Genomic DNA, 27,567 nt, shown 5'->3' on the forward strand with positions numbered 1-27,567 from the left:
AAACTACAGATTCAGATCCACAAAAAAAAGGATGAAAATACTGAAATTATATACAGAATGTAAAATAACAACATTTAATATGTTAAAAGAAAAGAAAAAGAGAGAATAGAGGAACTACCCCAAACGACCTAGAAAGTTTGAGAAAGAACCAAACAACATTTCTGGAAATGAAAAAATATAATCACAATTAAAAACGATAGGTAGGTTAAGTACATCAGAGACAGCAAGAAGACACAATTAGTGAACTGGACAATGGATGTAAGGAAATTATCTAGTGTTCAACACAGAGATAATGAGATAGAAAAATACGAAACAGAGATTATGAGATATAAAGAACAGAGTGAGATGGTGAAACTTAAAGTCTAATTTGATTTCCTAAAGGAGAGAATTGAGAAAATGCAAGGTATATTACCAATTCTCAGATTCAAGAAGCTCAGTGAATCTGAGTAGATTAATAAAAAGAAATCCACAGCAAACAAGTTGTAGTAAAATGACATTTGATTGCAGAGATAAAGAACTTAAACATAACCTGAACGAGAAGACTGATTGCCTACAAAGGAATACTCATCAACTGACAAGTGTCATTTCAGAAGCAATAATAGAAGCAAGACAACGGTGGAACAGTATTATTATAATATGAGAGAAAATAACCGTCAATCCAGACTTGTATACCCAGCTAACTTTCAAGGATAATAAAACGGTAAACTTACAGGTAAATTTAAACAAATACTGACTGTATATAATAACTACTTTGGAATTAAACTGAGATAAAACTAAAATTCTAGACACTTACAAATTAAGGAAAGGCAATCAGATTTTGCTCAAAAGTCTGATGTTTAGTGTAAGAGTGAAACATAAAACTTTAGATTCTGTTAACTATGCAAACTAAAATTCACGGTAAGCATTAAAAAGACAAAATTTTAGTTTTACCTTTTAAACTTGCAGAGAAAAAGTAAATGGAAAAACAAAAAGCTCAATGCGGAAGATGGGGGTGGGGAACACCCAAGGGCAGAGAGATAACAAAATGGTAGAACAAAAAGCCCAAAAGGATGGTATAAATAAACCCTGATATGTTAGCAACTTCCACAAATGTAAATCAATTAACGTCTCCAGCTAAATGATAGATACAAAGGAAAAAAAAAAAACCTAGTTAGCTTTTAGTGGGTACATGAAAACACATAGTAAATGTCTGACTGAAGAACAGAGAAACATATACCATGCAAACACTAACCAGTGGTGGGCCTCTATAAATATTCCTTTCAGAAACAAAAGATTTTAAGGCAACATAAAATGATATAAAAACACTGTTAGAAACAGAAGCTGTGACAACAAATATAAGATTCAATTCTAAACGTGGAAGATAAACAATTCTAAACTTCTAATATACTGAAAACAAAGTTTCAGAATATATAAAACAAAAACTAACGTAATTACAGAGAGAAATTAGAAAATCCACTAGAACAGAAAATTTTAACACCTCTTAGGATCTGAAAGATCAAGTAGAAGAAAAAGAACATTAAAACAGAGACAATTTGGCCAATACAAGTACCAGTTTGGTCTAAAGAACACCCAACAACTGGAAATACGCACACTTTCAAGCACCAACACAACGTTTACAAAACTGACCGTATTTTGGGTCAGATGGCAAATCTCAACAAACTGTAACATTTCAGTCTTATATGAATCTATTCTTGGACCACAGTCTAATGAAAGCAGAAATCAATAAGAACAGAACTGAGAAGTCTACATGTTAGGGGAAAAAAAAAAAAATCCACATATGCAAGTAAAAAAAGAAATCATGATGAAAAAGAAAAAAAGTGAGAATTTTAAGACCTTTCTACAGCACTTTATATTGACAAAACAGTATTTCATTTCCTCATTAGAAAGTAATCCTGTGAGCCACCCAGAGGCTATATTCTCTCTGCTAGACAGCGTAAGAGCAGAAGTGCTGTCATTATATGACCACTACAGCAAATGTCATATACAAATACAATACGTACCAAAAGTGACTTAGAAACTGAGAAATACAAGTCAAAGTGTTCACTGCTAAAAATATTAAAAGGAAAGAGAACCAACCATCTCTTTTAGAAGGTATATTAAATAGCTAAGAAAGTTACAAAGAAGAGATTTAGCATCAATGTTTAAAGCTCAAAAAGTTCATAAAGTCATTTTGGTTTAAGAAGGCCCTTAGATCCTCATATAATATATACAAACTCATATGGTAAAATCTTTATTATTCACACGACATGAATGAACATGGTCAAAAATCTATGCACAAGTGGAGGAATCGTTACTGCTCACACGCACAGTCCTGGTTTCCTGGTTCCAGCCTCTGTTCAGTGGTGCACTGGCAATTAATAGCTCTTCTGAAACTGCCTACAGTACAAAGGGAATTTTCATTTAGGGTTCCCCTCCCTTTTCATGTGCAGGATATTTTTGGAAGTATGTTTTCTTTTTCCATCCACTGAAAAGAGAATTAAGAAAATTCCAACATGCCTGCGTGTCAGCAAGTACTCTTTTAGGTCCAGGTACCAGAGGATGATGGATGAGCTTGTCAAGCCTACAGTAGCGGACAGAGGGAGTTGGCAGAAGTTCTGTGTTATTGAAAGAAATTTCAAATACTTATTTCATCTCCTCTATTAACTTTAATCACATTTTCAACATGCAGCCAAGAATGAAGCTTTGACAGTAAGCCATAAATTTACACAGGCAGGCATTGTCACTTTTCTGCAGGAGCAACACTAAGATAACACAAGAAAGCTGGGTATTTTCTTGCTTGTGCCTTTCTTCACTGAAGAGCAATGAAAAGACCTGAAAGGTCTGTCCATACCTCACATTCATTTGCCATAAATCTCTTGAAATTACTGCATATAATTCTGCTTGGTTCATGGTAAATAAAAAAAAATCTATTTAGTTCCTCAATTAGACTGTTAAATGCAGATTTTTAAAGATCACAGTGATGACAGAATTGGTACATATTTCATCATAATACACCTGCTTATGAGAACAGACGTTCAACACTAAAAAGGATTTACATTTAACATGGATCATTTGCCGTGTGGGCAAATACTTCTGGTTTACTCAGAGCCAGGATCTTTATACGGTTCCAGAGGGAGGCCTTGGCAGAATTTGCTGATTACTCATTAAATGGCTGAAACATGTAGAGACGTTATTTATCTTACAAAGCTTACCCACAGCAAAAACAGACGTAAAAATGAGGTAAAGACTATGGGCAAGATTATGGTTCTTGGAAAGGATAAAAGTCAATCGTGTTTCTGGTAAGCTTTTCCTTGTAAGCATGTTTTAAACAAAGCTGAAAATATGAAGTGTTGGAAGGCCACAATCTTAACAAGCGTCTCTTGTTGTCCAGCGAAAACACAGCATTATACACCTTCTCCCAGCGGGCCATTCAGAGACCGGCGTGGCCCCATGTCACAGCGGAGACGCAGTTCTGATGCTCCTCTCTCTTCAATATGACCTCTGCTCCCAGGACAGCTGTTTCTGTCAACAGTAATTACTCACAGAACAACACTGTATACATTCCTTCAAGAGCCAAGGAGGCCACGATAGGCAGACACCATCTCTGCTTTCTAAGCCACAATGATAAACTAACATTAACCCTGCAGAAGGATGAATTAAATTACTTCCCTAAGAAGTCTGTACTTACGGTTAGTTCTCCGAGATAATCAATCAATGGAAAGCAAGACTGGTCCACATTAACCGAGAGCACGTGGATACCGCTTTCCTCCAACTCCTTCCCCTTTAAATGATCATTTAGAGGCACTTGAAACTGGAAAGACGTGGCACTCCTCTAGGAAACAGGGAAGACTCAAGGAGAGGGCTCCGTCTTCCGACAGGAGAGTGCCATCGAGTATATTGCTAAGCTTGAAGCAGAGGCTAAATGGTTTGGTGGGACGTTTTTTTTGGGGGGGGGGGGAACGTCAGTTTTTTCTCGTTAGTTCGTCACTGCTGTGGTTCACGCACTCAGAAGGCTGAGAACCTTGCCAGGCCCTTCTCCATCTCGGCGTACTGCTCGCGCAGCTTCTCCATGGCCTTCCTGTGCTCCTCGTCCACCTCTGCCTGCTCGCTGTGCTGCTCTTTCATGAAATCCTCCCATTGCGTCACGTGCTGTTTCTCACTAGCTATTAAAAGGTCATTATGAATCTGAGAAAAGAAAATTTGAAAGTCACGTGACATTTTCCAGACAATTATTTTGCCATGCAGGGAGACAAAAATAATTTTATCTCTTGACATTTGCTCACTGCAGCATAACAATCAGCTTGTAAGTCGCAATGATAAAACTCCGTTAATAGTTTTAATGTCCAACAAGAAAACAACATATCAGACACATCTAAGGCTTCCCTTACTATGCCTGAAAGTGGGCATTCACATTTCTGAAATCTCAAAAATATCTAGTATTTTAAACAACAGATCCAAACACAATCCAAGTAAATTTTCATACATCTATTTCTCCAATTCCATTTAACTGCATATAATTTAAAATTAAAGAATATATGCCAAAAGAATTGCTGTTGCAAGAAATTAAAATGCATGTCTTACACAAAATATCTTTTAGACACATTTAAATGAACCACAGGTTATTAATCAATAGGCGAGAACTCAAGCAATCTCTTTAGTTCAGTTCCAATTCTTAAAGCAAATAAACACCAAACGTATCTGCATCAAATATCCTAAGTTCATCTTGAGATGTTTCTTAATATTTCTGTATGAGGACACTAAATGGACTTCTTCATGGCCACTGAGCTACTAAATCGTAGATGCAAAGGTAGGACTCGCTGACACCCAAACCTATGCCTTTTCTATCCCAAATGCAAATCAGATCATTTCAGGGAAGTTTTTACACAGATGGCTAAAAGTCTTACATATACACACACACAAAGCTATTTCAAGAGTATTTTTCTGCCAATCTGATCTAAAGTTCCTCAGCACCAAGGCTTTCCAAGTAAAAAGAGGTCAGGAGTGAATCTGAAGTTTCAGTTAGAGTGAAACAACCCCCTCAAGTACGCCCCTCGACCCAGGGGGTCTGAGCAGGTGGACCGTGGTGTGGAGAGACCAGGGTTGGGGTTTGCCGATCCAATGCGCTGGGGAAACAGGTTAGACAAAAGGCAAAACATGACTTTAACCTTTCAGCCTCAGAGGCGGTCATGCTTCAAAAGATAAATAAAACATTAAGAGTTCATTAAATTCTTTCATGGAACTTTGGCAAAACTATTATATTCTAAGAGAAAAGCCATAGTCAGATAAGAAAAATACAAATAAACTTTATCAAAATGACACCTGGCGTGAGCTGGAAATTAATTTCTAATAAGCACAGAGGACAGTAACTAACCCCGCATGCTCAGAAGCAGGTTAAAGAGCGCCCTAAGCCGGCAGGAGTGAAGGTTGTCTCGGGGGTCGTCAACTGCAGCTGTCAGGAAAGCGGTACGCCTGGCTGTGACTTCCCGAGAACAGAGCCTAGACAGGGCGCCCAACTGCTCCTCCGTGAAGCAGCAAAGATGCCCCCAAGCACATCCCAACAGGAGCATGCCTCCTGGCCTAACAAGCCAGTGACTGTTCACAATTAAAAAGGACTCTCCCAAATAAGGGACAGGGTGGGTGGGAGGCAGGCTCACGAGGGAGGGGACATATGTATACTCATGGCTGATTCATGCTGTAGAACGGCAGAACCAACACAACATTGTAAAGCAATTATCCTCCAATTAAGGTCTCCCCTGTGCCTCAAACTGTAAAGAATCTGCCTGCAACGCAGGAGACCCAGGTTCGATCTGTGGGTCGGGAAGATCCCCTGGAGAAGGGGACTGCAACCCACTCCAGTATTCTTGCCTGGAGAATCCCATGGACAGAGGAGCCTGGCGGGCTGCAGTCCACAGGGTCGCAAAGAGTGGGACACGACTGGGTGACTAACACTACTACTACTACCCTCCAATTAAAAATAAATTAAAAAAAAAAAAGGAACAATCTTTTGTAAACAGTGAGCTAACTTCAGACGACCATCTCCTGCGTGCAGTAATTCTGCTTTGAAGGTCAAATAAAGGGATTCTGTGTCAGTCTGAAACAAGGATTCCTCTAGCTGAAACACTCTTGAAAAATCATAGTCACATCTGTCGTTATGCTCAACAGATTCACACACGACTAACAGAAGAACACAGTATAGCAATCAAACTATTTACCTGTAATAAGTAATTGGTTAAAATTACCTGTAATAGGTAATTATGGTTTGCAGTTAAAATTTCTACAGCTACCAAAAATGTGCATATTAAATTATATATTCAAAAGCTGATGTTCATGGTGGTGGGAGTAATTAGTATTTTTGGCAAGCAATCTGCAAAAATCTATTAAAACAGAAAGTGTAAATATTTATGGCTCAGTAATTTCTCCTGGATTAGCATTTCCCCTTCATTTTTATTAAAGAAGTATTACAGAGCTTAGAAACAAATTCAAACACAAGAATATAAAGGGACAGTCCCCTCCTCTACCCCACATACACATCAAACCCATTTCCTTTTTCCTGGTGCTGTTACTAGTTGCATGGCTACACTTGCAGTCTTTTTCCTATGTTTATACAAACATTTACTTAACAACAAACGGAGTCATATCACACGCGCTGGTCCGCATGTACAATTTTTCAATAACGATGCAATACATACTAATGGTGCACACAGCAGGAGTGGGGAGAGCTCTGCTGAGCGGAGGCCACAAGAGGGTGCACTGTGCGAACAAAGTTCACACCCGTGACACACGCACCAGAAAGGCTGGGTTATCACCACCAGGCACTCGCAAGTATGAATAAGGTCAGTGCCACGGGACTCCTCACCCCCAGATCCTTCTTTGGTCTGAGTTCTAAACAATTGCTGAGGTTACTGTTGAAGTTCAGTAATACCCAACTTTCAAATTAAGACACTTTCATTGTTTATCCTTTAATGATAAACTCTGAAGTTAATTTAAAGGACTTCCAGGTACAGAGCCAATCCTGGACAAACTGAGTCGCCTACATACGTTCATTTCAAAGTAAACTCCGAACAGCTCAGAATCACGTCACACGCTTTCCTTAGATGCTTGGCCCCTCTAACCCCGGGGTCACTCAATATTCTTGCGTTTAAAAAACAACAACAACAAAAAAACCACAGCAGAGTAATCGCATAAAAAAGTCTGAATTAGTTCAAATCTATAATTCTACACTACGATGTTTACCTAAGTTTACATATTTTTACTCTGTACTTAAAATTTTTTATCCTGTGGAGACTGGGACCCACTACAATGGTTTCCAAAGAAATATAGTATTGCAATTTCTAAAATTTGCTGTGAAATGTGCTTTTTATGGATCTCTTCCAGACTTATGTTTAATACTTTCCCAAACTATGTATGTGTGCATTTTACTGCAATTAAAAAACCTTCTAGTTTCGGGGTGGGTGGGGTTCCCAAATGAAATCAATTTCATACTATCAATTTCAGATGTAGACACATTTGTTTTCTCAAGATAAAAAAAGAAAACCCCACTTTAAAAGAAAATAAAGGAGAAGTTTACTAAGGAGCTATAACTCGGTACTAAAAGTAATTAGCTGTAAAGGTTTTGTCTCTTTCTACAACAGAGAAATAGTAATAATAACCCAGCTTCCTTATGTCCCATTGGAGATAAACGTGAAGTCAGTCCTGAAGGCAAACCGTGTCCACGACCAGGTCTATGAAAGAAGTAATGGACACAAACATTTTTGCATGCTTTACTCTAGTAATTCTCAACTGGGGGATGATTCTGACACTCCTGTCCTCTGTCCCCCAGATTTTTGGTTATTACAACGCAGGTTGGGGGGAAGGGGTTATACTGGCATCTGGTGGGTAGCGGCCAAGGATGTGCTGAACATCCTACATAAGACTCTACAACAGAGATTTATCTGCTCCAAAATGTCAACAGTGCAGAGGGTGAAAAACCTGGATCTAAGGGCAAACTCTGAATAAACCAACGGTCGTCTAAAAGGTTCTTTGGAATATCTGTAAGCAATACATGTGCTTTTAATCTTACATATGCCTTATGCAGATAAATGAGAAAGTATTAAGTGTCAGAATAACAAGTGTAGTTATTTTCAGTACTTAAGACACTATGTACGGTCACCCTGAGGGATCTGTGGGGTGCTGATTCCAGGACCCTCAGGGATACCAAAGTCCGCAGATGCTCAAGGCCCTTAGAGAAATGGTACAGGATGCGGCATGTAACCTGTACATCTTTCCACACATTTAAAGTCATCTCCAGATTACGCATAATACCTAATACAATGTAAATGCTACACAAGTACAATGTAAGTGCTATAGAAACAGCTGCTGGCATGTGGCAAATTCAAGTTTTGCTTTTTGGAACTTTCTAGAATTTAAAAAATATCCATTTAGAACATTTTGGTTGAATTCACAGATGCAGAACCAGCAGATACAGACAGCCTAGTGTACTGACCCACTACCTGCCATCTCCAAACTCTATCAAAAGAAATGGATAAGCCACACTAACTCACTGCTCTCATAACAAAACAAGAAGTAAGACTAAATCTAGTAAGCACTTGTGGACAAGATGAATCAAAGGATTCACATTCACTTTATTATTATCTCTAGTCTGACTGAACAGAACTTCAAAAGTTGATGCTTATGCATGAACCCCGTAAACTAGTGTCAGATATCAATCAACTCAGAGTCTGCTTTTGACGGCTTATTTAAGTCACTGAATTTTATCAGCCGTGTATTTTCATTTCACTACTCTTATTGGTAGCACCCAATATGCAGCTTGCATTAGTTACTAGTTTTTAAGGCACATGTCAAAGAGCTGGGGAATGTGCCTTTGTTGTTCTGAGTGTACTTTTAGGTATCAATTGCGGGAAATGTGACTTGGATGAATGACGTTTATCATGATTTACTTCCCACAGGATTCCACAAATTGTCTCGATATGAAAGTAATAACGATTAAAGGCAATGGTCTATTTTATTCCATTACTACTCCCATCTTTCTTTGTTCTGAGAGCCATTCAAATACACAAAATGCAGCCAAGGGAATAACCAAGGAACGGTTCACATTAGACTGTAAAATGCAGCTAGAGGTCAATTTGGCTTGGTACAGACTTGCTAGATGAGAGATTAAACCTCACTTCTCTGTCTTATACATACGTAGTCCCAAACCTCTGCCATACACAGTTTTGGCAAAACCAGGTATGACAGTTGAAAAAGAAAAAGACTTTAAAGATCCATATTTCAAATGCTCTGCTAACTAGATAAGTACAAATAAAGATATTTCAATGTATTCTAAAATCTTGATTTTTTAATGTGTATTCCATTAAAAAAAAAACAGTTCAATAACAATCTCTGAGATAATACCTGTATTTAAGATGAAAATCCCCAAGGGCTTTATTATTTCTTGAGGCTCTCTCTCTTTTTTTTTTTTTTTTAAACCAAGGGACAGTATCTTTTAATTTAGAAAATCATCAACAGGAATTCTCAAGAACTTCACCAACTCTACAGACCACGGCAGGGCTCTTATCCACAGTGACTGCCTGCATCTTACCCAAACACTTGAGCTGGTGGGGAAAAATGCCACCTGACATTTGGAGAGTAAGACTATTTCACATAAATTACACAACACAGCGTATCAGGTACCTAAACCATCAATCCACCCGGTGAGAACCACCAGCATTTGTGTTGAAGCTCAAGGGCTTACCCAAGGGCACATGGTTAGCTAACAAAGGCAAGCAGCTAAAAACAGAAGATACCATGTATTTTTTTCCCCAATCTGGTAATTTTCCTACTTAGACACTGTTAATACACCAAATGTGAAAAAAGTTCAAAGAGTCAAGAAGAACCATCCATCCCCAGTATAATTTTAGGTTAGTTCTGCTCAAGAATGGCAAGAATCGCCATTTTATAAGAAATCAGAATTGCTCTGAGAATGTCTTAGAAACGAAGATCAATAACGAGTGCACAGTCACATTAAGAAAAAAAAGACTCTTTTTCACTTTTATTTTGAAAGCCATGAGAACTGCATGTTACAGCCAGGGCTCTATCATAGTCTCCCTGATTCTCAAACGCAAACACGCCCCTGGTGCTTCCACAACAAACTGCTTCACATCTCACGCCTGGTTCTCTGCGCTCCTCTCTGGAAAGACCCATGTGGATACTCCACGGGCCAGCTCCCTGGACCTCTCCCATCCATTGCTTCACTCCCCTTGTCCCCTGTCCTACAATATCTTTCTTCCCATCTTCCATCACTCGCATTCCTACACGCAGATCAAGGTTGGGCTGGGGCGCCCCCATCCTCCTAGTAAATACACTTTTTGCCCGGACCATGCAAAGTTCCCCACAACTTTATGACAGGTCTTAACTTTGTCCTACACTCCATTCGTGTCGGTGGTTTGGGACTCCTAGGTCTTTAGCTTCTGTGTGTACAAACTGCCCTAAACTACAATCTTTCACCCCCAGTGGCACCTAGTCAAGTGGAGACCAGAACAACACCTGCGGTCCAGCCGCCCCGGCAACCCCGCCCACGGTGGCGCCCTCACCGTGCTCTCTGGACACCGGGCGTGTACGACACCCCGACTTCCCCGGCCAGCACGGCCTTGCCAGGTCACGGGTGTGCTGGCGACAGCCCTGCTCACCCCCTGGCCCACTGGGATCCTGTTCCTCCCAGGCAGCCTTCCCACTTGGCTTAATCATCAAGTCCTTTTGGTAAGGCTTGATTCATCAAGCTGCTGAATCTTTAAACTTCATATCAACATTAAGAGTTGAACAGAAAGCTGAGAAACTTAAACTTGGGCAAGGTTCATTGTTTTTCTTTTTTGCAGTGGCAGATCTGTACCATTATCATGGATTAACCAATCACACACTGCAGAGAAATGGAGACAGTAATACTTGCTGATACACTACACGCAAAAAGGCAGTATTTTCCATATTTCTTAACAAGCATATTTCTACCGGCTTAGAGCAAAAAATAAGTTATGAAAATTCTTTAAACTGTAAGTTAAAACACCAAAGTATCAAGGGAACTTAAATTCTTGTGCTGTTTTTCCACACCTGAATTTAGTTAAGATATAGTTTAAATAAGCAAAGCACTACCCAGCAAGTGATTCACACACTCTCAGATTAGTCATTAAAGAGCCCGTCCACAGGCACGAATGTCTCCTTCTCTAGAAAAAATACACATCATACACTCAAGGCTTCAGGCTCAAAGACTGCTATTTCAAGCTGGTGGGTATTTTCTGTTCCATGTAAAAGTCCTATTCTTTCTCCTCCTAGAGAGAAATCCATTTTCAGGGAAAAGATGGAAATGTTGAAAAGGAAAAAAAAGAAGTCTGCAATCTAAATTATAAAAATACACAGTGCAATTATCTGACTTCATTGACTCAGCACAGCTTCAATGAATCAGCCATTTTTTAATCTTTAAAAATCACTGCATAAAAGAAAACAAATTCAGATTTTCTTTTTAACCAAAAGTAACTGCTAATAATATGATGATAAAAGCCCTGGAGTTACAGGCTCCATTATCCAAAGGTTCCACTTTTACCTTTTTTCGCTCCTGCTCCCTCTGCTGGAGTCTACGGACCGAGTCAGTAGCTGCTTGCACTGAAATAAAACAGACAGTGGATTTTCAGTCACCAGCCCTTGTTCAAGGGGAGGCTTATCTGGATTAAAAAACAAAAGGACAAACAAAAAAACACTTGGATTGTCTTAGACCTCAAGAAACTACACCGAAAAAGCTAGTTTTGTTCACGGCATGGTGGCTAAAAAGTGAAAAAACAAAAAAAGTATTCGGAACGGCATAATGAGAACCACTATCATTTGTGAGCCAAGGACATTTAGTACTGATTTCGATGACAAGTCATCATTAACAACCTCAAGAGTCTCTGAAAAGACATAAAACACCTAATAAACGTATTATTCCCTTCTGATGGAGGCAGCCTTTACAGCGTCTCTGATTTATCAGCTTCCTCTCTCCTTTTCCTCATCTGTACTGCTGCTCCCTTGCAGGCAGGACTTGATACCCAGAAAGCTCCAATGACCTTCTACTATTCTTCTCGCCTCCTCTCCCATCTTTTAATTCACCCTGGCCAGACTGCCAAGACTCAGGTTTCTCTGGACTTGCTTTTGAGTCAGTTCCCTTTTCAATGAATTACAACAGCTGGTAATAATTACTGTAGCTAATTGCTGAGTATGACTATGTGCCAAGAGCTGTGCTAAGTACTATCCATGTTTTACTCCTCTCCACTTTCCTACTAGGTGAGGACCACCATCCCATTTTACAGATTTTTTGGCATCTATAAAAAACTGAGGTGTGAAGAAGTGAAATGTCCGTAATGGCAGTAACGGGACTAACAGACACAGAGAGCGGGACTTCGAACCAGACCCCAGCTCTGCAGACTCAGCTCTCACCGTCAACGCTCTACCCCCTCACGATTTCACCGAGGACAGTGGTCCATCACGCCAAACCTCTTCATTTCCCAGACCCATTTTACTTCTGCACACTCGTTTTCACTTACTGCGCTGGCTGGCGTGCAGGCTGAGAGTCAGCCTCTGTCAGTCACGCCTGGAGTTGAGCTCTTACTACCTGTGTGACTGCTCTGGGACGTGTCTGCTTCCTCACTCATTCAGCCATTTGTCAGGTGATTTCTTGAGCAGCTACTAGGTGCCAGGTGCTACTGCTACTATTCCTCACCTCTCAGAATCTTAGTTCCTCATTTGTGAAATGAACGTAACGACTGGTGAGAGGACTTAAAAGCTGATAGGAGAAATAGGTAATGAAGTAGACAGCATGCTTAAAAACCACGGAAAGATTAACACTAATAGCAAAAGCCACTCAGAGCAGAGGTAAGCAGTCAAGAAAGTTACTGCTACTATTACTCTACACCCTGGCCCCTCCCTAGTCAGAGTGCTTTCCTCATTCCTCTCCTCCAGTTGTAATGTTTACATTTCAAAAGCCCACTCCCAGGTTTAGTGCCTTCATAAAGTCCTCCAGATGAACCCCTTCCCTATGTGGACTTACTCTTATTTGAAATTCTTTTATCAGGCAGGTGTAAATCCTACCACGTGACCTTGCACCGCCTCAAACAGAGGCTTCCCCAGCTGTTTCACAAGTAGCCTTCCACCCGCCCCGAGCCAGCCCCAGTGAGCTCAGAGCTCCGTGCAGGGCAGGCGCCGGGACTTCCTCCAGAATAATGTTAGGCCCTCCCTGTGCGAGCATGGCAAAGAGGAGGATGCCACTGTTAAAAAGTCAAGTTTTTATCAGCAGCCATTTGTTCTAGTCCTATCAAAGATAATACTGAAGTACTAAAAGTGAAGGTTCCCAATCATTGTTTGTTCTAATAGAAAAGCTGAAAACAAAACCAAACGGGAGTTGATTAGATCTGCCTTCTCTCTGTGGTATATTAATATTACATCATCTCTCCTGAGCAGTGGCTCCATCATTTCCTGATTTCCCCCCACCCGGTTCTGAACATAACTTTTATTTTTTTTATTTTTTATTTTTTTTGAACATAACTTTAAAAAAATCCATTTGATGGACTTTGGGTGCCTCATCATTTTCTGGGCTTAATCTAAGAGTTACAGGAACATGACATGTATTTTGTCGTTTAAAAGTTTAATTACAACACATCTGACAAAGGCACACTTTTCTTCCTTATCACAATTATCTTTGTACTTAGAATATCCATTTTTGGAAATTTCAGTCTCTGAAGTAATGTATTTTTTAACTTTTCATCCACATGACCAAAAAAAGGTTTGCTTTCTGAATTTAAGGAAACTTGCTTTCCTAAAATCTAAGAAAACTACCTTAGAAGTGACTACACTTTTCTTTTCCCTTTCCTCACAAGCCAAGACTCCACGAGGAAAAGGCTCATTTCTCTAACCTTCCCATCTCTTCTACACCACGTTTTGGTTGTTCCTAGTTCAGTAGCAACAGGAACAGATTCTGTGAAGAACTGAGATGCCTCACCCCACCATAACCACCCCACCCCCTGAAAAATGAGAACAAGAAAGTGGGTTGACAAGATTCTTAGAACTCTAACATGCTTTAATTTGCAGAGAAATAGAGCGGGGGAGTAGGGAGAAAGGGATACAATAGGGAGAGACAGATGAGACAATTCTGAAAGGAAGCCTCAGCATTCTCCACAGATGCTCCCTAAGAAAACTAATCATACGAGTTTATTAAGAGACACCAAACACACGGCACGAAAAACGGGACCGCAGAACTAAGGAAACAAACAGAACTATAACCACACCATTACAGACCTGAAAACCGACCACAAACAGAAAGAAATTGAACGGTCTTAAGACTAAACAACTGGCAGCATTATTACTGCAGAACGGAAAGCAAATTCTGTAAAACCGCACTTGTAAACAAAGTGAGGGGTCACAACTGAGAGGCTGGGGGAGAAGCAGAGGGCGGGGTGAAGGCCTGGCCTCCGCGCCCGGCGCCTAATGCAGAGACAACCGAGTTCTAGCTTCTGCCCATCTTCTAATCATTATTTTTCTCTGAGTGATCTTTCAGTAACAACTCTCTCTTACAATAAAGAAACAATTATTTTAATGTATTTCCTTCAGTTTTACTTGAGATTTTGTTCTGCTAAATTCAAGTAAAATTTAAAATTAATACCTCAAAAATTGCCCGAGCCCATTCTTACCAAAAGTTCTCTTCTGCCCCTCACACCTTTCGAACTGTTCATTCAGTTACCACCTCCACTCAGCCTTCCATTTTGATATATATACACAAAGATGTCGGCATGATAATTCACCAAAGTTAAAAACCAACGGTTATCTTTAGATAATTAAACTGATTTATTGCTTTCTTCTTTTTCTTATTTTATTTCTACTTTCTTATTACTTAGACATATATTCTTTTGTTTAAATAATGAAAAATAAAGTCTTAAAAAGAGAGAGGAAGGCAGGAAGGTACAGAAAATTCTTTTACTATGGCCTTGTTAATTAACTTAAATTGATAAACACCCTAGAGACCTTCTGTCCTTCTTACCCTCTCAAAGGAGGACTGGTTCCTGATTTTTTTTTTCTTTCTCTCTTTTTTAATTTTATTTTTTAACTTTACAATATTGTATTGGTTTTGCCATATATCAAAATGAATCCACCACAGGTATACATGTGTTCCCCATCCTGAACCCTCCTCCCTCCCCATACCATCCCTCTGGGTCATCCCAGTGCACCAGCCCCAAGCATCCAGTATTGTGCATCGAACCTTGACTGGCAACTCATTTCATATATGATATTATACATGTTTCAATGCCATTCTCCCAAATCATCCCACCCTCTCCCTGATTTTAAGCAAGAAGAACAGACACTCAGCAGTGTCTCTGGGATGGAGAAATGTAAAGGCTGTGTCCTGCTGACAGGGTGCTGCGTGGGTCACTCTCCCCGCTTACACATCCTCCCAGAGCTCAGCAACTTTCCGGGGTTGAGATTCCAGAAGCCACAGGTGATTCTTGGCTCTGTCGCCCCTGCTCACCCAATGCTAAGACACTCAGCTAGGATTCTATTTATGTTTCCCTGCCAACAGTCCAGGATGCGCCCCCGTCCCCAACGCCCCACTGTAGCTCAGTTTCACGCACAGTCTTAGACCAACAGCTGAAGATCCGCACTCCAAGTTCTGGGAGTCTCAGCTGACTGCATGCCCAGCTCAGCTCTCAGAAGTGCGGAGCTAAGACAGGCCTGACGGGCGCAACTCCACCGTCACTAACCTGGTAGCTTAACTGTAAGTTACTCAGATGAGAGTCTATCCCAGAGATAAACACAAGCCAGCATCGTGGCGTAAAATGTCAACTTTTCAAACGTGAAATTCCCCAGGAACAGCAGCTGGGCCGAGGCCAATTTTTAAAAAACTACGTTGGCTCTAAAAGCAAACGATTATCTCCATTATACCTGTGACGTTCGTGATAACAGATACAAGGACATCTTCAGGCTGGAGCCTCCTGGGGAAGCCATTCCTGTTTCTGGCAGCAGCAGTACCCCCAAGGCTGCTGTGCGTTTCTAATGCTAAAACTTTCATTATCGCCTCACATTTTAATTCTTCCTTTTAGGAAAATACATTTACCGTCTGGATTCCCTGTGACCTCTAAAAACTTTGCTATTTCACTGTGAAGACTATGCTTTTAAAAAAAATTTTTTACGTTATTTTTGGCTGTGCTGGATCTTCACTGATGCACGTGGCTTTCTCCAGTTGCAGCGAGCGGGGCTACTCTCTAGCTGTGGTGTGCAGACCTCTCACTGTGATAGCTCCTTCTGGTGTGCAGCACGGACGCTAGAGCATGCAGGCTCGGAAGCTGCAACGCAGGAACGTAGCAGCCCCACGGATCCAGGGATCGTGGGCCAGGGACCAAACCTGGGTCCCCTACACTGGCAGACAGATTCTTAGCCACTGGGCCACCAGGGAAGTCCAAGACGATGCATTTAACGTGAGGCTTCCCATCAGAAATAGCAATGACCCAGGAATTAAACTAACTGAAAAATCCATTCATAGTTTTTAAAAAATACTAATTGTAATCCCACTTATTTTTATATACTCGAAGTGTATAAAAGGAAAGTTACAGCACATCTCAAAAGCATACACAGGCATTCTGATCAATAAATCTGAGTTTTATTTCCAGTGTAATGTCTAGACAGCTTCTCAAGGTTAAGGAATTGACTGTATGAAGGAGCAAGGGCATGTCTGCAGCAACATGTAAAGCCTGAGATCAGGTTTAGACTCTTCCCTCTTCCACTCAGAGAAACCACATGTCGCCCTGTCCTCTCCACCCTCCTCCGAGCATCCGAGGGCGCAGACTCACCCGGACTTGCACACACACCCTCAGGTAACTCAGTCATTAACCAAGCCCTCCCGCCACTTCCCCTCAAAGGCCACTACGTCACCAGCCTTTGCTTTCTTTAAAAAAAAAAAAAAAAACTGTTTATTTGGCTGCACCAGGTCTCAGCTGTGGCATGCAGACTCTCAGTTGCGGTATGTGGATCTATTAATAGTTCCCTGCCTAGGGATGGAACCCAGGCCCCTGCAGTGGGAGCACGGAGTCTTAGCCACTGGACCACCAGGCAGGTCCTGGTGCTTCTCTTTTCCCCTAGACGCTGCTTCGTTTTCCACCGCCTCATTATCTGCCAGCAACCTCTGTCCTTGGACAAACTGAACAGCATCAATGTGGGTTTGAGGGGAAGCCCCGAGTTTCTTCTAACACCTCTAATTTTAAACTCAGTTACTCATAAAACTCCTTTGATTTTGTAATTTGATATGTTTAGAAAATATTCTTTTTAGCAAACATCTTTCCACATTAAAACATTTTGCTTAATGCAAAAAGTGATCAAACACAAACATTTACAACAGGACTTTTTTTTTAAGTTAAAAACTCTGGTGTCCTGCTTGGCAACGAAGCTTCATTGCATACCCTAATTCTTGGCCATCAAACATTTTCTTGCAGAATCATTTCTTAAGGTAAAAAAAGGTTTCAATTTTCTTACGTCCTGGAAGGGTAATTTTGCATGCCCACCTTGCTGGGGAGGTTGATGCTCTGAACATCAAGGGGGACACACAGAAGTCAGGGATCACCTGACTTCTGAAACTGGGCAGCTTCCCTCTGTCATCTCCACCTCCCACCAAACAGCCCGGAAATCTGTTTGGGCAGAGCATGCGTTATGAAATAAAGCAATACAAAAAAGCGCTGGCTTACATCTCCGGAGAACTTGGTTTACGCTGTCTTGCATTGTTGCTCTACACGTTGGAAGAGTATGTTCATTTGTCTCATGGATCATATTCTTCAGATTTTCAAGAACTCGCATTTCTCGAAGACCACGTTTTTCCTATTAAAAGAAAAGTACATATTGTGCCTTAAATCTTAGCAATTACTTTCTGAGACTTCCCCCCAAGTTCTGGTTGCTATGCTACTACTTATTACTGAAATTCATACAGCCTTCTTCTAATTATTTGGCGATGACTGAGGTTACAACCTGGAGGTATTTTTTTTTTAATTATGAAATGCTTCAAAAGTTGCAAATATGAGTCATATTTTCATACCAATGTTTAAAAATGGGCATGAGAAACACTAAAAGAATAAGGAGAGACCTAGACTCCATGCATTTCATCTGTGGCAAAGAAATGATCAGATTTTAAGTTATATTTTGTGGTTCTTATTGTCATAAAGCTTCTATTATTATGCTCTGATCCCACTTCACTCAAATAAAAGTGTGTGGAAAAAGTAGTAACGTGTGGGTTCTTCCCTGTGTAGAAGAGAGTTATCACTGAGGGCCTGAAACCACCTTACAAAGGCCTGCCTGCACGGTTGGCTTTGTGGGGAGTGGGAACTTGACCAGCCAACGGCTCCCAAGCAGGTAACACTTGCCGTGAATGACAAGACACCTCTCTCCTTCCAAGAGTCTGGAACTTTGATACGTGCCAGGCAGAGGCCGTCTACTTGTCGGGTCCCCAATAAGAACCCTGGACCCCCAGGCTCAGATGCGCTTCCCCGGAAGACAACACATCACGTTGTCACAACCCACTCCCGGGGCAGTGAAGCGTGCCCCGTACGACTCCACCGGGTGAGACACTCTTGGAAGCTTCTGCCTGGCTTCCTCTAGACGCCTCCCCAGGCACCTGTTCCCTTTGCGAGTCTGCTCTGCCTCCTTTGGCCACGATAAACCTTGGGCACCAGCCTGCTGAGAAGTGCTGGTGAACTGATGCATGGGGGTGGTCCTGGGACCTGGAGCCCAGCCCCAGCTTCAGAAAGCTGAGCTTAACCCACCCTCCCGCTTGGGTGGGCTCGACTGAGTGACTTGCTTCCAGAGAATAAAGCAGGGAATGAGAAAAACATGGACTTCACAGTGGAGTCAACAAAGGTGACCTCGTGAGTGACGTCATGATGACGGCATGCACCTCCCGAGGTGACGTGACCAGAAGGACGTGCTCCCTCGCTGGGACGCCTTCCCAGAGTGTGTCAGCCCCGTCTAATCCTAAGGAAAACATCAGACAGACCCAGACGGGGCCACACTCTACAGGATACTGGCCAGAACTCAAGACTGTCAAGATCAAGAGAAACAAGGAAAGCCCAAAAAATTGTCACAGACCAAAGCGAACTAGAGAGACATGACAATTAAAAGCAGTGTGCTGCCCTGGATTAGGTCCCGGGACAGGAAGAGGGCTGTAATGGAAAAACTGGTGAAATGTGCGTAAAGTCTGGTGTTTCATTAGCAGTAATGTTCCAGTGTCAGTTTCTTAGTTTTTACTGATGTAGCACAGTAATTAATATAAAGATTAATAATGGGAGAAAGTGGGCGAGGGGTACACGAGAACTCGGTGCTATATTAGTAAGTTTACTGTAAATCTTAAAATAATACAATGCAAAAAGTTCACTGAAAATGAAGAGTGGTAAACGTGATTATGAGGAAATAATAGTATAGTCGTTACTAGAGGTTTTGTTTTGAACCATCTTATGGAGCAGCTGGGGTAAGATATTTTACTCTAATTTTTCCATAATAAAAAATTTTAAACTTATACAGAAGTTGAGAGAGAATGAAAGAATGAAACTTGGTTTCTGATGTATAACACCCCATAAAATTACAGATCGGTGAACTTTTCTCAAATTGAAACTGATAACAAGTGCTCATATAATGTGCTTAAGACAGTACTTGGCACAAAACACTTAAAAATGTTAGCAATTATTCAGAGTATTAGTACAGTTATTATATTTTTACATTAAAGACGTAATTTAATAGTATCAGAGAGGAAATGAGAGACTGATGTAATATTTAAATTTTCTTTCCTTCAAATAATAGTCCCACAAGTCCTAAAACCATACTGTATATATATATAAATTTATTACATGTCATATGGGGGAGAGACTTTTTCCTTTTATTTAATAATCTGAGATACTTTTACAACCTAACCAAAATGAGAGATCAGATGTCAAGTGGAATTTTACTTTGTCCTGCCTTTCACGGGATTTTTCTCTTTAATAAATCCACATTCAAATGTATCAACATGAACCTTCCCAAGTCTCCTCACTACTGTACCTATGTGAACAATCCTTTTTTTCCTCCCTCAAGTTTAATCCACATTGCCTCCACCTTTTCTGTATTTCTCTAACATCTACGTTTTTTCTCAGATCAAACATCAGCCCCTCTTCTGAAAAGTTCCCTCCCAACTCAGCTGAGAGTTATTCCCTCTTCTGAGATCTCAATCACTGTGCTTATTTTATCATCATAATTTCATCATCACAATCTGCTCTCTGCAGATGGTAAATCCCTGGAGGTAGAGACTGTTTCTTATTTGTTTTTGCGTATCTGCTGAGGCAGACAGTTCTGGATCCGTTCCCCTCTTCTCTCTTCCTCTGAACACCCAAATACCATTTGGTGGTGATCACCAAGCATTCCTGGAGTCGCTGTGGTGGCGGTGTGCCTGCTTGGTCGTGTTCAACTCTTTGCGACCTCAAGGATTGTAACCCACCAGGCTCCTCTCACTCTGGAACTTTCCAGGCAAGACCACTGCAGTGGGTTGCCATTTCCTCCTCCAGGGAATCTCTCCCACCCAGGGATCGAACCTGTGTTTCTTGCATCTCCTGTGTTAGCAGGTGGATTCCTTACCACTGAGCCACCTGGGAAGCATTTGGTGGTAAAGGTGCCTGTGGAAAAGATACCACCAGCCACCTCCCACTTGCCTTCCCTGCTGCTGCAGGAAACGCACACGTGATGGCTGGCCTCCCGAAGCCACCCTGTGAGCAAGAGGACGTGAGCAGCCCTGCTGGAGGAAAGGCTGAGGTCATGGGCTTCTGGCCGCGGTGGGAGGAAAGGAGAGCCACTCTCTTCAGGGCTCTGTCCCTAGGAACCAATACCTTCCTCCAGACACAGTCGGGTATATTCAGGAACTCTTGAGTAAAACGGAGAATGAAACTTGCTGAAGGTGAAGCAAGGAGCTGGCGCAGGACCGCAGGTCATGAACTGTGACCTGCGCGGGCCTCCCCTCTCCGAGGTCCGGCACCTCCTTACTCGCTGAGACCACCAGGCGGACATGCACCTGAGGGCCCCTGCCAGGATCTCTGTTCACGGCACTGACTGGAACCGGGGGAATAAAAGCGCTGAACAAAGTCAGGAGCAAGACAGTCACGGGTCCTGAAACCCTAGCAAACACAAAGAGGGCCTGCAGCATTACACCAGGATGCCCACAACCGAAGTAACACTGCCACCGTGTGGCCCTTACTCCTTTCTTCTGGAGACAAAATTTTATAAAGAAAAAGATCATTGTTGCCGGGTGCATTAACTTTTAAAAACACATAAGCTACAAACAAGCTTCCCTTTAAATGTGAGCCAGTTTGCTTCAAGTGAACCACATTTAAACAGTCTAGAGAAGACGAAACTCAAGGAACCACGTTCGACGTCATGTAATAATCTGTAATGGAAAAGAATCTGAAAAACAATGTGTGTGCATAACGCAATCCCTTTGCTGTGTACCTGAAACACTGTTAATAACTGTACTTCAATTAAAAAAAAAAAAAAGAAAGATGGGAAACTTCCAGGAAGCCCTGACAGCTCTCCTCACCCTTCCTCCGCTTTCATTAAGTAGAGGAGGGTATTATTTGGGCCAAGAAAAGAGCTGTAAATAGCGCACGTATCTACTCAACTCTAAATCTCTAAAACACTCTCAGTGTCTCCCTCACAATTTGAAGGGGAAAGGTTAGAGTGTAACAGAAAAGGCAGCTGAGCCCGATGTAGAGGAATTTCCACTGAACTCCCAGAAAGACCGCCCCGGAGGTGACTGTGGGAGAGGCCAGCACCAGGGACCTTTCATGAAGACGATGAAACAGGCAGCTGCAGAGCGCGCCAACACGCTGACGAAACGCTCTGAGCCCTGCAGAGACCATTCCTCCGTGAGGACAGGAGTCAGCCCAGCTGCATGAAGAGGGGCCTGGGTCTGGCTCACCCACGGATACAGCGCTGGTTCCTAACTCGAGGTCTCACGCAAAGTAAGTGCTCAGGACGCTCTACTGGACCTTCTACAACAAGCTTACATCTACCACATCCAGTGTGAACATTTTCTTCTTTAGTAAACAATCTCCTTCCCAGGTGGTGCTAGTGGTAAAGAATCCACCTCCCAATGCAAGAGACATCAGAGATGTGGGTTTGATCCCTGGGTCGGGAATATCACCTGGATAAGGGAAGCAACCCACTCCAGTATTCTTGCCTGGGGAATCCCATGGACAGAGAGGCCTGGTGGACTGCAGTCCACAGGGTCGCAAAGACTTGGACACAACTGAGCACACACACACACACAGGTCTTTAGGGACACATTTACAAACTCTAAAAAAAATAAAAACTATTTAGTATTTCAGATTAGTCAGCCTGGGGCAGGGGGGAGAAAGATGGAAAAACCAGTGCATGTTGGAAAAGCCAAGTTTTAGTCCAGGCTCTGCCACCTGCTCCCCTGGATCATACTAGGTACCTCCAACACACCAGACACTCTTTCAGGCACTTGGATACAACAAAGCGTAAGAACAGTTAACTGTCTACATTCTTGTGAAGGGCAACAGGCAATAAACAAGCAGAGAGTAAGAAAAACACAGGTAGTAATAAGAGCTTATGGGAGGCAGAAGTCTAAGGTGGTCCCTGAGACTCCCGCCCCCAGATACACCCTGTGCTGTGACATGCCCCAAGCAGCGTCAACAGGACAAGAACCGACAACTTCCAGAGGTTCAAGCTGGATTTAGAAAAGGCAGAGGAACCAGAGATCCAATTGCCAACATCCACTGGATCATCGAAAAAGCAACAGAGTTCCAGAAAAACATCTACTTCTGCTTCATTGACTATGCCAAAGCCTCTGACGGTGTGATTAACAACAAACTGTGGAAAATTCTTAAAGAGATGGGAGTACCAGACCACCTTACCTGCCTCCTGAGAAATCTGTATGCAGGTCAATAACCTCAGATGTGCAGATGAAACCACCATTATGGCAGAAAGCAAAGAGGCACTAAAGAGCCTCTTGATGAAAGTGAAAGAGGACACTGAAAAAGCTGGCTTAAAACTCAACATTCAAAAAACTAACATCCTGGCATCTGGTCCCATCACTTCATGGCAAACAGATGAGGAAACAATGGAAACAGAGACAGACTTTATTTTCTTGGGGCTCCAAAATCACTGAAGATGGTGATTGCAGCCATGAAACTAAAAGATGCTTGCTCCTTGGAAGAAAAGCTATGACCAACCTAGACAGCATATTAACAAGCAGAGACGTCACTTTGCCGACAAGGGTCTGTCTAGTCAAAGCTATGGTTCTCCCGTAGTCGTGTATGGATATGAGAGTTGGACCATAAAGAAAGCTGAATTGATGCTTTTGAACTGTGGTGTTGGAGAAGACTCTTGAGAGTCCCTTGGACTGCAAGGAGATCCAACCAGTCCATCCTAAAGGAAATCAACCCTGACTATTCCTTGGAAGGACTGATGCTGAAGTTGAAGCGCCAATACTTTGGCCCCCTGATGTGAAGAGCCGACTCATTAGAAAAGATCCTGATGCTGGGAAAGACTGAAGGCGGGAGGAGAAGGGGATGTGCTGCAGTCCATGGGGTCGCAAAGAATTGGACATGACTGAGTGACTGGACAACAGCACACGGCTCAGTCCTGCTGGACTCTGCGACCCCACGGACTGTAGCCCTCCAGGCTCCAGAATCCCTCTGTCCACGGGATTCTCCAGGCAAGAATGCTGGAGTGGGTTGCCATGTCTTACTCCAGGGGATCTCCCTGACCCAGGGTCAAACCCCCTTCTTCTGCATTGGTAGGCAGAGTCTTTACAGCTGCACCTCACGGAAAGCCCAGACACCTGTCAGTCACTCAGGCAAACCCCAATGGAGGTCCCGCTGTGACAGTTTACTTAAAGTCTCACATCAGCTGACTTTAAGGGAGACCATCCCAAGGAGGCCTGACTTCATCAGTGAGTCCTTAACAAGGCCTGGGCTCTTCTCGGCAACAGAGACTTGAAGTATGAAAGGGATTCGACCTGATGGAGTCTCCGCTTGTTAAGTCTTTGAGTGAGTGAGTAAGTGAAGGTCACTCAGTCGTGTCCAACTCTTTGCGACCCCATGGACTATACAGTCAATGGAACTCTCCAGGTCAGCATATTGGAGTGGGTAACCTTTCCTTTCTTCAGGGGATCTTCCCAACCCAGGGATTGAACCCAGGTCTCCCGCATTGCAGGCAGATTCTTTATTAGCTGAGCCACAAGGGGAGCCCAAATCTTTGAAGAGACCATATGGCAAGGAAGGTGGGTGGCTTCTAGGAGCTGAGTGACTCCCAGTTGACAGCAAGCAAGGAAACGGGACCTTCGTCTACCTCAGTGAGGAAGTGAGTCCCGCCAGTCACAGGAATCAGGAGGACCCTGAGCACCAAGTAATGATGGAGCCTGGCCCAGCCCTGGATTTTCACCCTGTAAGACCTTGAGCAGAGTACCCACCACACTGTACCTAGACTTTCTTCTCACTAAGGAACCGCCAATGATCTTTACATAGCAGGATAAGGGGACAGGGTCTAGTGAGTTTTCTGTGTGAGGGATAACTATTCTTATCCTGCAACAAAAGTAATGACGACAAAGAAAACCAACAGCCACCTTCAGGTACCAGGAAAGATTTCGAGAGACACACGCCTTTCGTCTTCCCAACAACGCTGTGAAGCACGTGTTCCACAGCCTCTGCGTCTGCTGAGCCCAGAAAAGGTGTCCAGCGCAGCAGCCCTGTCCGTGCCTCCTGAGTGCTCTGTACCAGAGGCTTTCTGGACTTGTAAAGGGTTTATGGAAACCTTCCCTCCTTCTGGCAGACCAAAGACTTCCTGCTTGGAGTCTCACTTGAAAATAAGATCCTGACTCACAGAGAATCACAAAATTGTTTGTGTAACACCATTAACCACCATCAACCTATTAGGAGCTTGGGGTGTTACTACGCAATGCACAGTGAACAAATTATACATGTGCAAAACCACAGCCAAACGCAAGAGGATGGCAGGCTGGTGCATCACGACTGTGGGGACGGAATGTAAGAGGCTGGGTGGCAGATGGTCCCGCTACAAAGACAGGGACCAGGTCACAACAGGATACTGGCCTTTGTCTACAGACAGAAAATGACATCCGAGGGCTTGAAACTCTCTGGCAGAGTCCCTTCGACTGTCAATCCTACAGGAAATCAACCCTGAAAATTCACTGGAAGGACTGAAGCTGAAGCCGAAGCTCCAATACTTTGGCCACCTGATTCGAAGAGCCAACTCACTGGAAAAGACCCTGACGCTGGGAAAGATCGAAGGCAAAAGAAGAGGGCGGCAGAGGATGAGCTGGTTAGACAGCATCACGGACTCAATGAATTTAAGCAAACTCTGGGAGAGTGGAGGACAGAGTAGACTTACATGCTACATGGGGTCACAAAGAGTCGGATACAACTGAGCAACTCAACAACTACTACTCTGGCAGCAGGATGAAGACTAGATTTGACTGGGTTGATAGGGCAGGCACACCGATCAGAGAGGATACATTTATGCAGTAATGTCTAGAAACTTGATCGCTGAATGTGACCTATAGGGGAGGGAATAGCCAGGGGTGATTCTCATGCTTTAACTTGAGAGCTTTGGGTAGATGCTGCTGCCTCAAATGAGAAAAAAAGAATACAGAAAAGGGGTCTAGAAAATTGACCCATCCATCTTTAAAATCTTTTCTCTCTCTCTTTTTTTTTTTTTTTTTTACTATACCTCATCTTACAGAAGAAAAACTGAGCTCAACAGACAGTAAATAAGCCAAAGCAGACCCCAGACCTGGAGCCCAAGACTCCTCCCACCTACACTTGTGCTCCCTCTATTCATGTCAATGTCTCTTAATAAGTTTTACTTTGTATATTTTATGGACACAAGAACAGAAATCAGAAATTTTAAAACTAGAGAATTTCCCTTCTGTGTATTGACACACTAGCAGATCAGGGTGATATTTTTACAAAATGAGTTGCAAATACTCACTTCAAATTCTTTCACAAAATAACGGGTTTCACCTTGGATAACTGGTCTGTGATCTAAGAGCCTTGAATGAATCTCTCCAAGATCTGTAAAGAGAAAATGAAATTCAAGGTCAACCCATGCTAAGTGGCACAATCTCTAGCTTGTTTCACTCTTCCTGTTTCCCATAAACATAAGCAGGTTAAAATCCGGTTGAGACTATGGATTATCCGGTTAGTAAATTGGTAAAGCAGTTTTGAGAACAATTAGGCAGTATCTAATAAAGTGAAGGCATGTACACCCAGTAATTTCATGCCGAGATTAAAATCCAGGTCAGACTATGGATTATCTGGTTAGTAAATCGCTAAAGTAGTTTTGAGAGAGCAATTTGGCCACATCTAGTAAGTTAGAGAAGGAAATGGCAATCCACAGCAGTGTTCTTGCCTGGAGAATCCCAGGGACGGCGGAGCCTGGTGGACTGCCGTCTATGGGGTCACACAGAGTCGGACAAGACTGAAGCGACTTAGCAGCAGCAGCAGTAAAGTTAGAAGACATGCACACCCAGCAATTTCATGCCTAAGTATGTGCCCTAGAAAAACCTCTTATACAAAAGAGAGAGAATGTATGATTGTTTACTACGGGACGAGCATAAGGAGAGGAAAAAAAAGGGAGGGGAACACCCTAATACACTCATGGATACTACAAAGCAGTGAATGGAAATGAATACAGTGGGTTAACACTTATTAACATGGACAAATCCCACAAACAAAACGTCAAGCACAAAAGCAAGTTTCAGAAGGATATAGCGATTAATATAAACTTTCGAAACAGGCGGCTTCTACAAGGAAGCAGGAGGGGCTGGGTCGGTTTGCAGTTGCTGGGAGGCACCTGGCGCGGAGAAAACGGGGCGCACCCGGGCCAGGGTCCCCCACCCTCAGCCTGCCGCAAACCCGAGGCCGCCGGGGCTCGACCCGCGGCTCGGCCCCGGGTCAGAGGGCGCCGCCTGGTCGCTGGGGCTGCGCTGGGACCACCAGGCGAGAGCCCTGCTACGCCATACCCTTGATAATGAGGTGCGCCGGCGAGCCAGTGAACCCCTGAGAGTCCTTCTTCTTGCCGCCGCCGCCGCCACCCTGGACGGCCTCGCAACCCACCGGGGTCTCCGTCCCACCGCCGCTCATCCCGACCAGCTCCGCCCACCCGCGACTGCGCTGCGCCTGCGCACACCTCTGCGGACGCTCTCCCTGCGCGGGGTTTTGGCGTCATCAAAGGGCGTCGGGGAAGCAGAGTCAACCCAGGGGCGGTTCCCGCAAGGGCACTACGGTGTAGCCAGTGACCTGACCTTGAAGGAAGCCGGTGCCGCCATGCTGGATTAGGGCAGATGCTGCCGGCAGAGGAGGATGTCTGAAAGTTAGAGCTAAACTTATTCCTCCTCCCTAACCCGCTGGCAATGGTAACCCACTCCAGTATTTTTGCCTGGAAAATCCCATGGATGGAGGAGCCTGGTGGGCTGCAGTCCATGGGGTCGCTAAGAGTCGGACACGACTGAGCGACTTCACTTTCACTTTTCACTTTCATGCATTGGAGAAGGAAATAGCT

General features: G+C 43.0%; 1 protein-coding gene across 1 annotated transcript; it reads right to left on the reverse strand.

Annotated features, from left to right (window-relative positions):
* Nucleotides 1-1,757: 1,757 nt before the first annotated feature.
* Nucleotides 1,758-27,177, reverse strand: BLOC1S5 (biogenesis of lysosomal organelles complex 1 subunit 5). The gene is made up of 5 exons (XM_005908181.3): nucleotides 27,029-27,177; nucleotides 25,996-26,078; nucleotides 17,700-17,829; nucleotides 11,549-11,607; nucleotides 1,758-4,164 (listed from the first exon to the last, which is right to left on the reverse strand). The coding sequence occupies exons 1-5, from the start codon at nucleotides 27,147-27,149 to the stop codon at nucleotides 3,985-3,987; spliced, it is 573 nt and encodes a 190-aa protein (XP_005908243.1). The 5' UTR covers nucleotides 27,150-27,177; the 3' UTR covers nucleotides 1,758-3,984.
* Nucleotides 27,178-27,567: the final 390 nt, after the last annotated feature.

Source organism: Bos mutus, chromosome 23 (assembly GCF_027580195.1).
Source record: "Bos mutus isolate GX-2022 chromosome 23, NWIPB_WYAK_1.1, whole genome shotgun sequence".
Lineage (NCBI taxonomy): Eukaryota > Metazoa > Chordata > Mammalia > Artiodactyla > Bovidae > Bos > Bos mutus.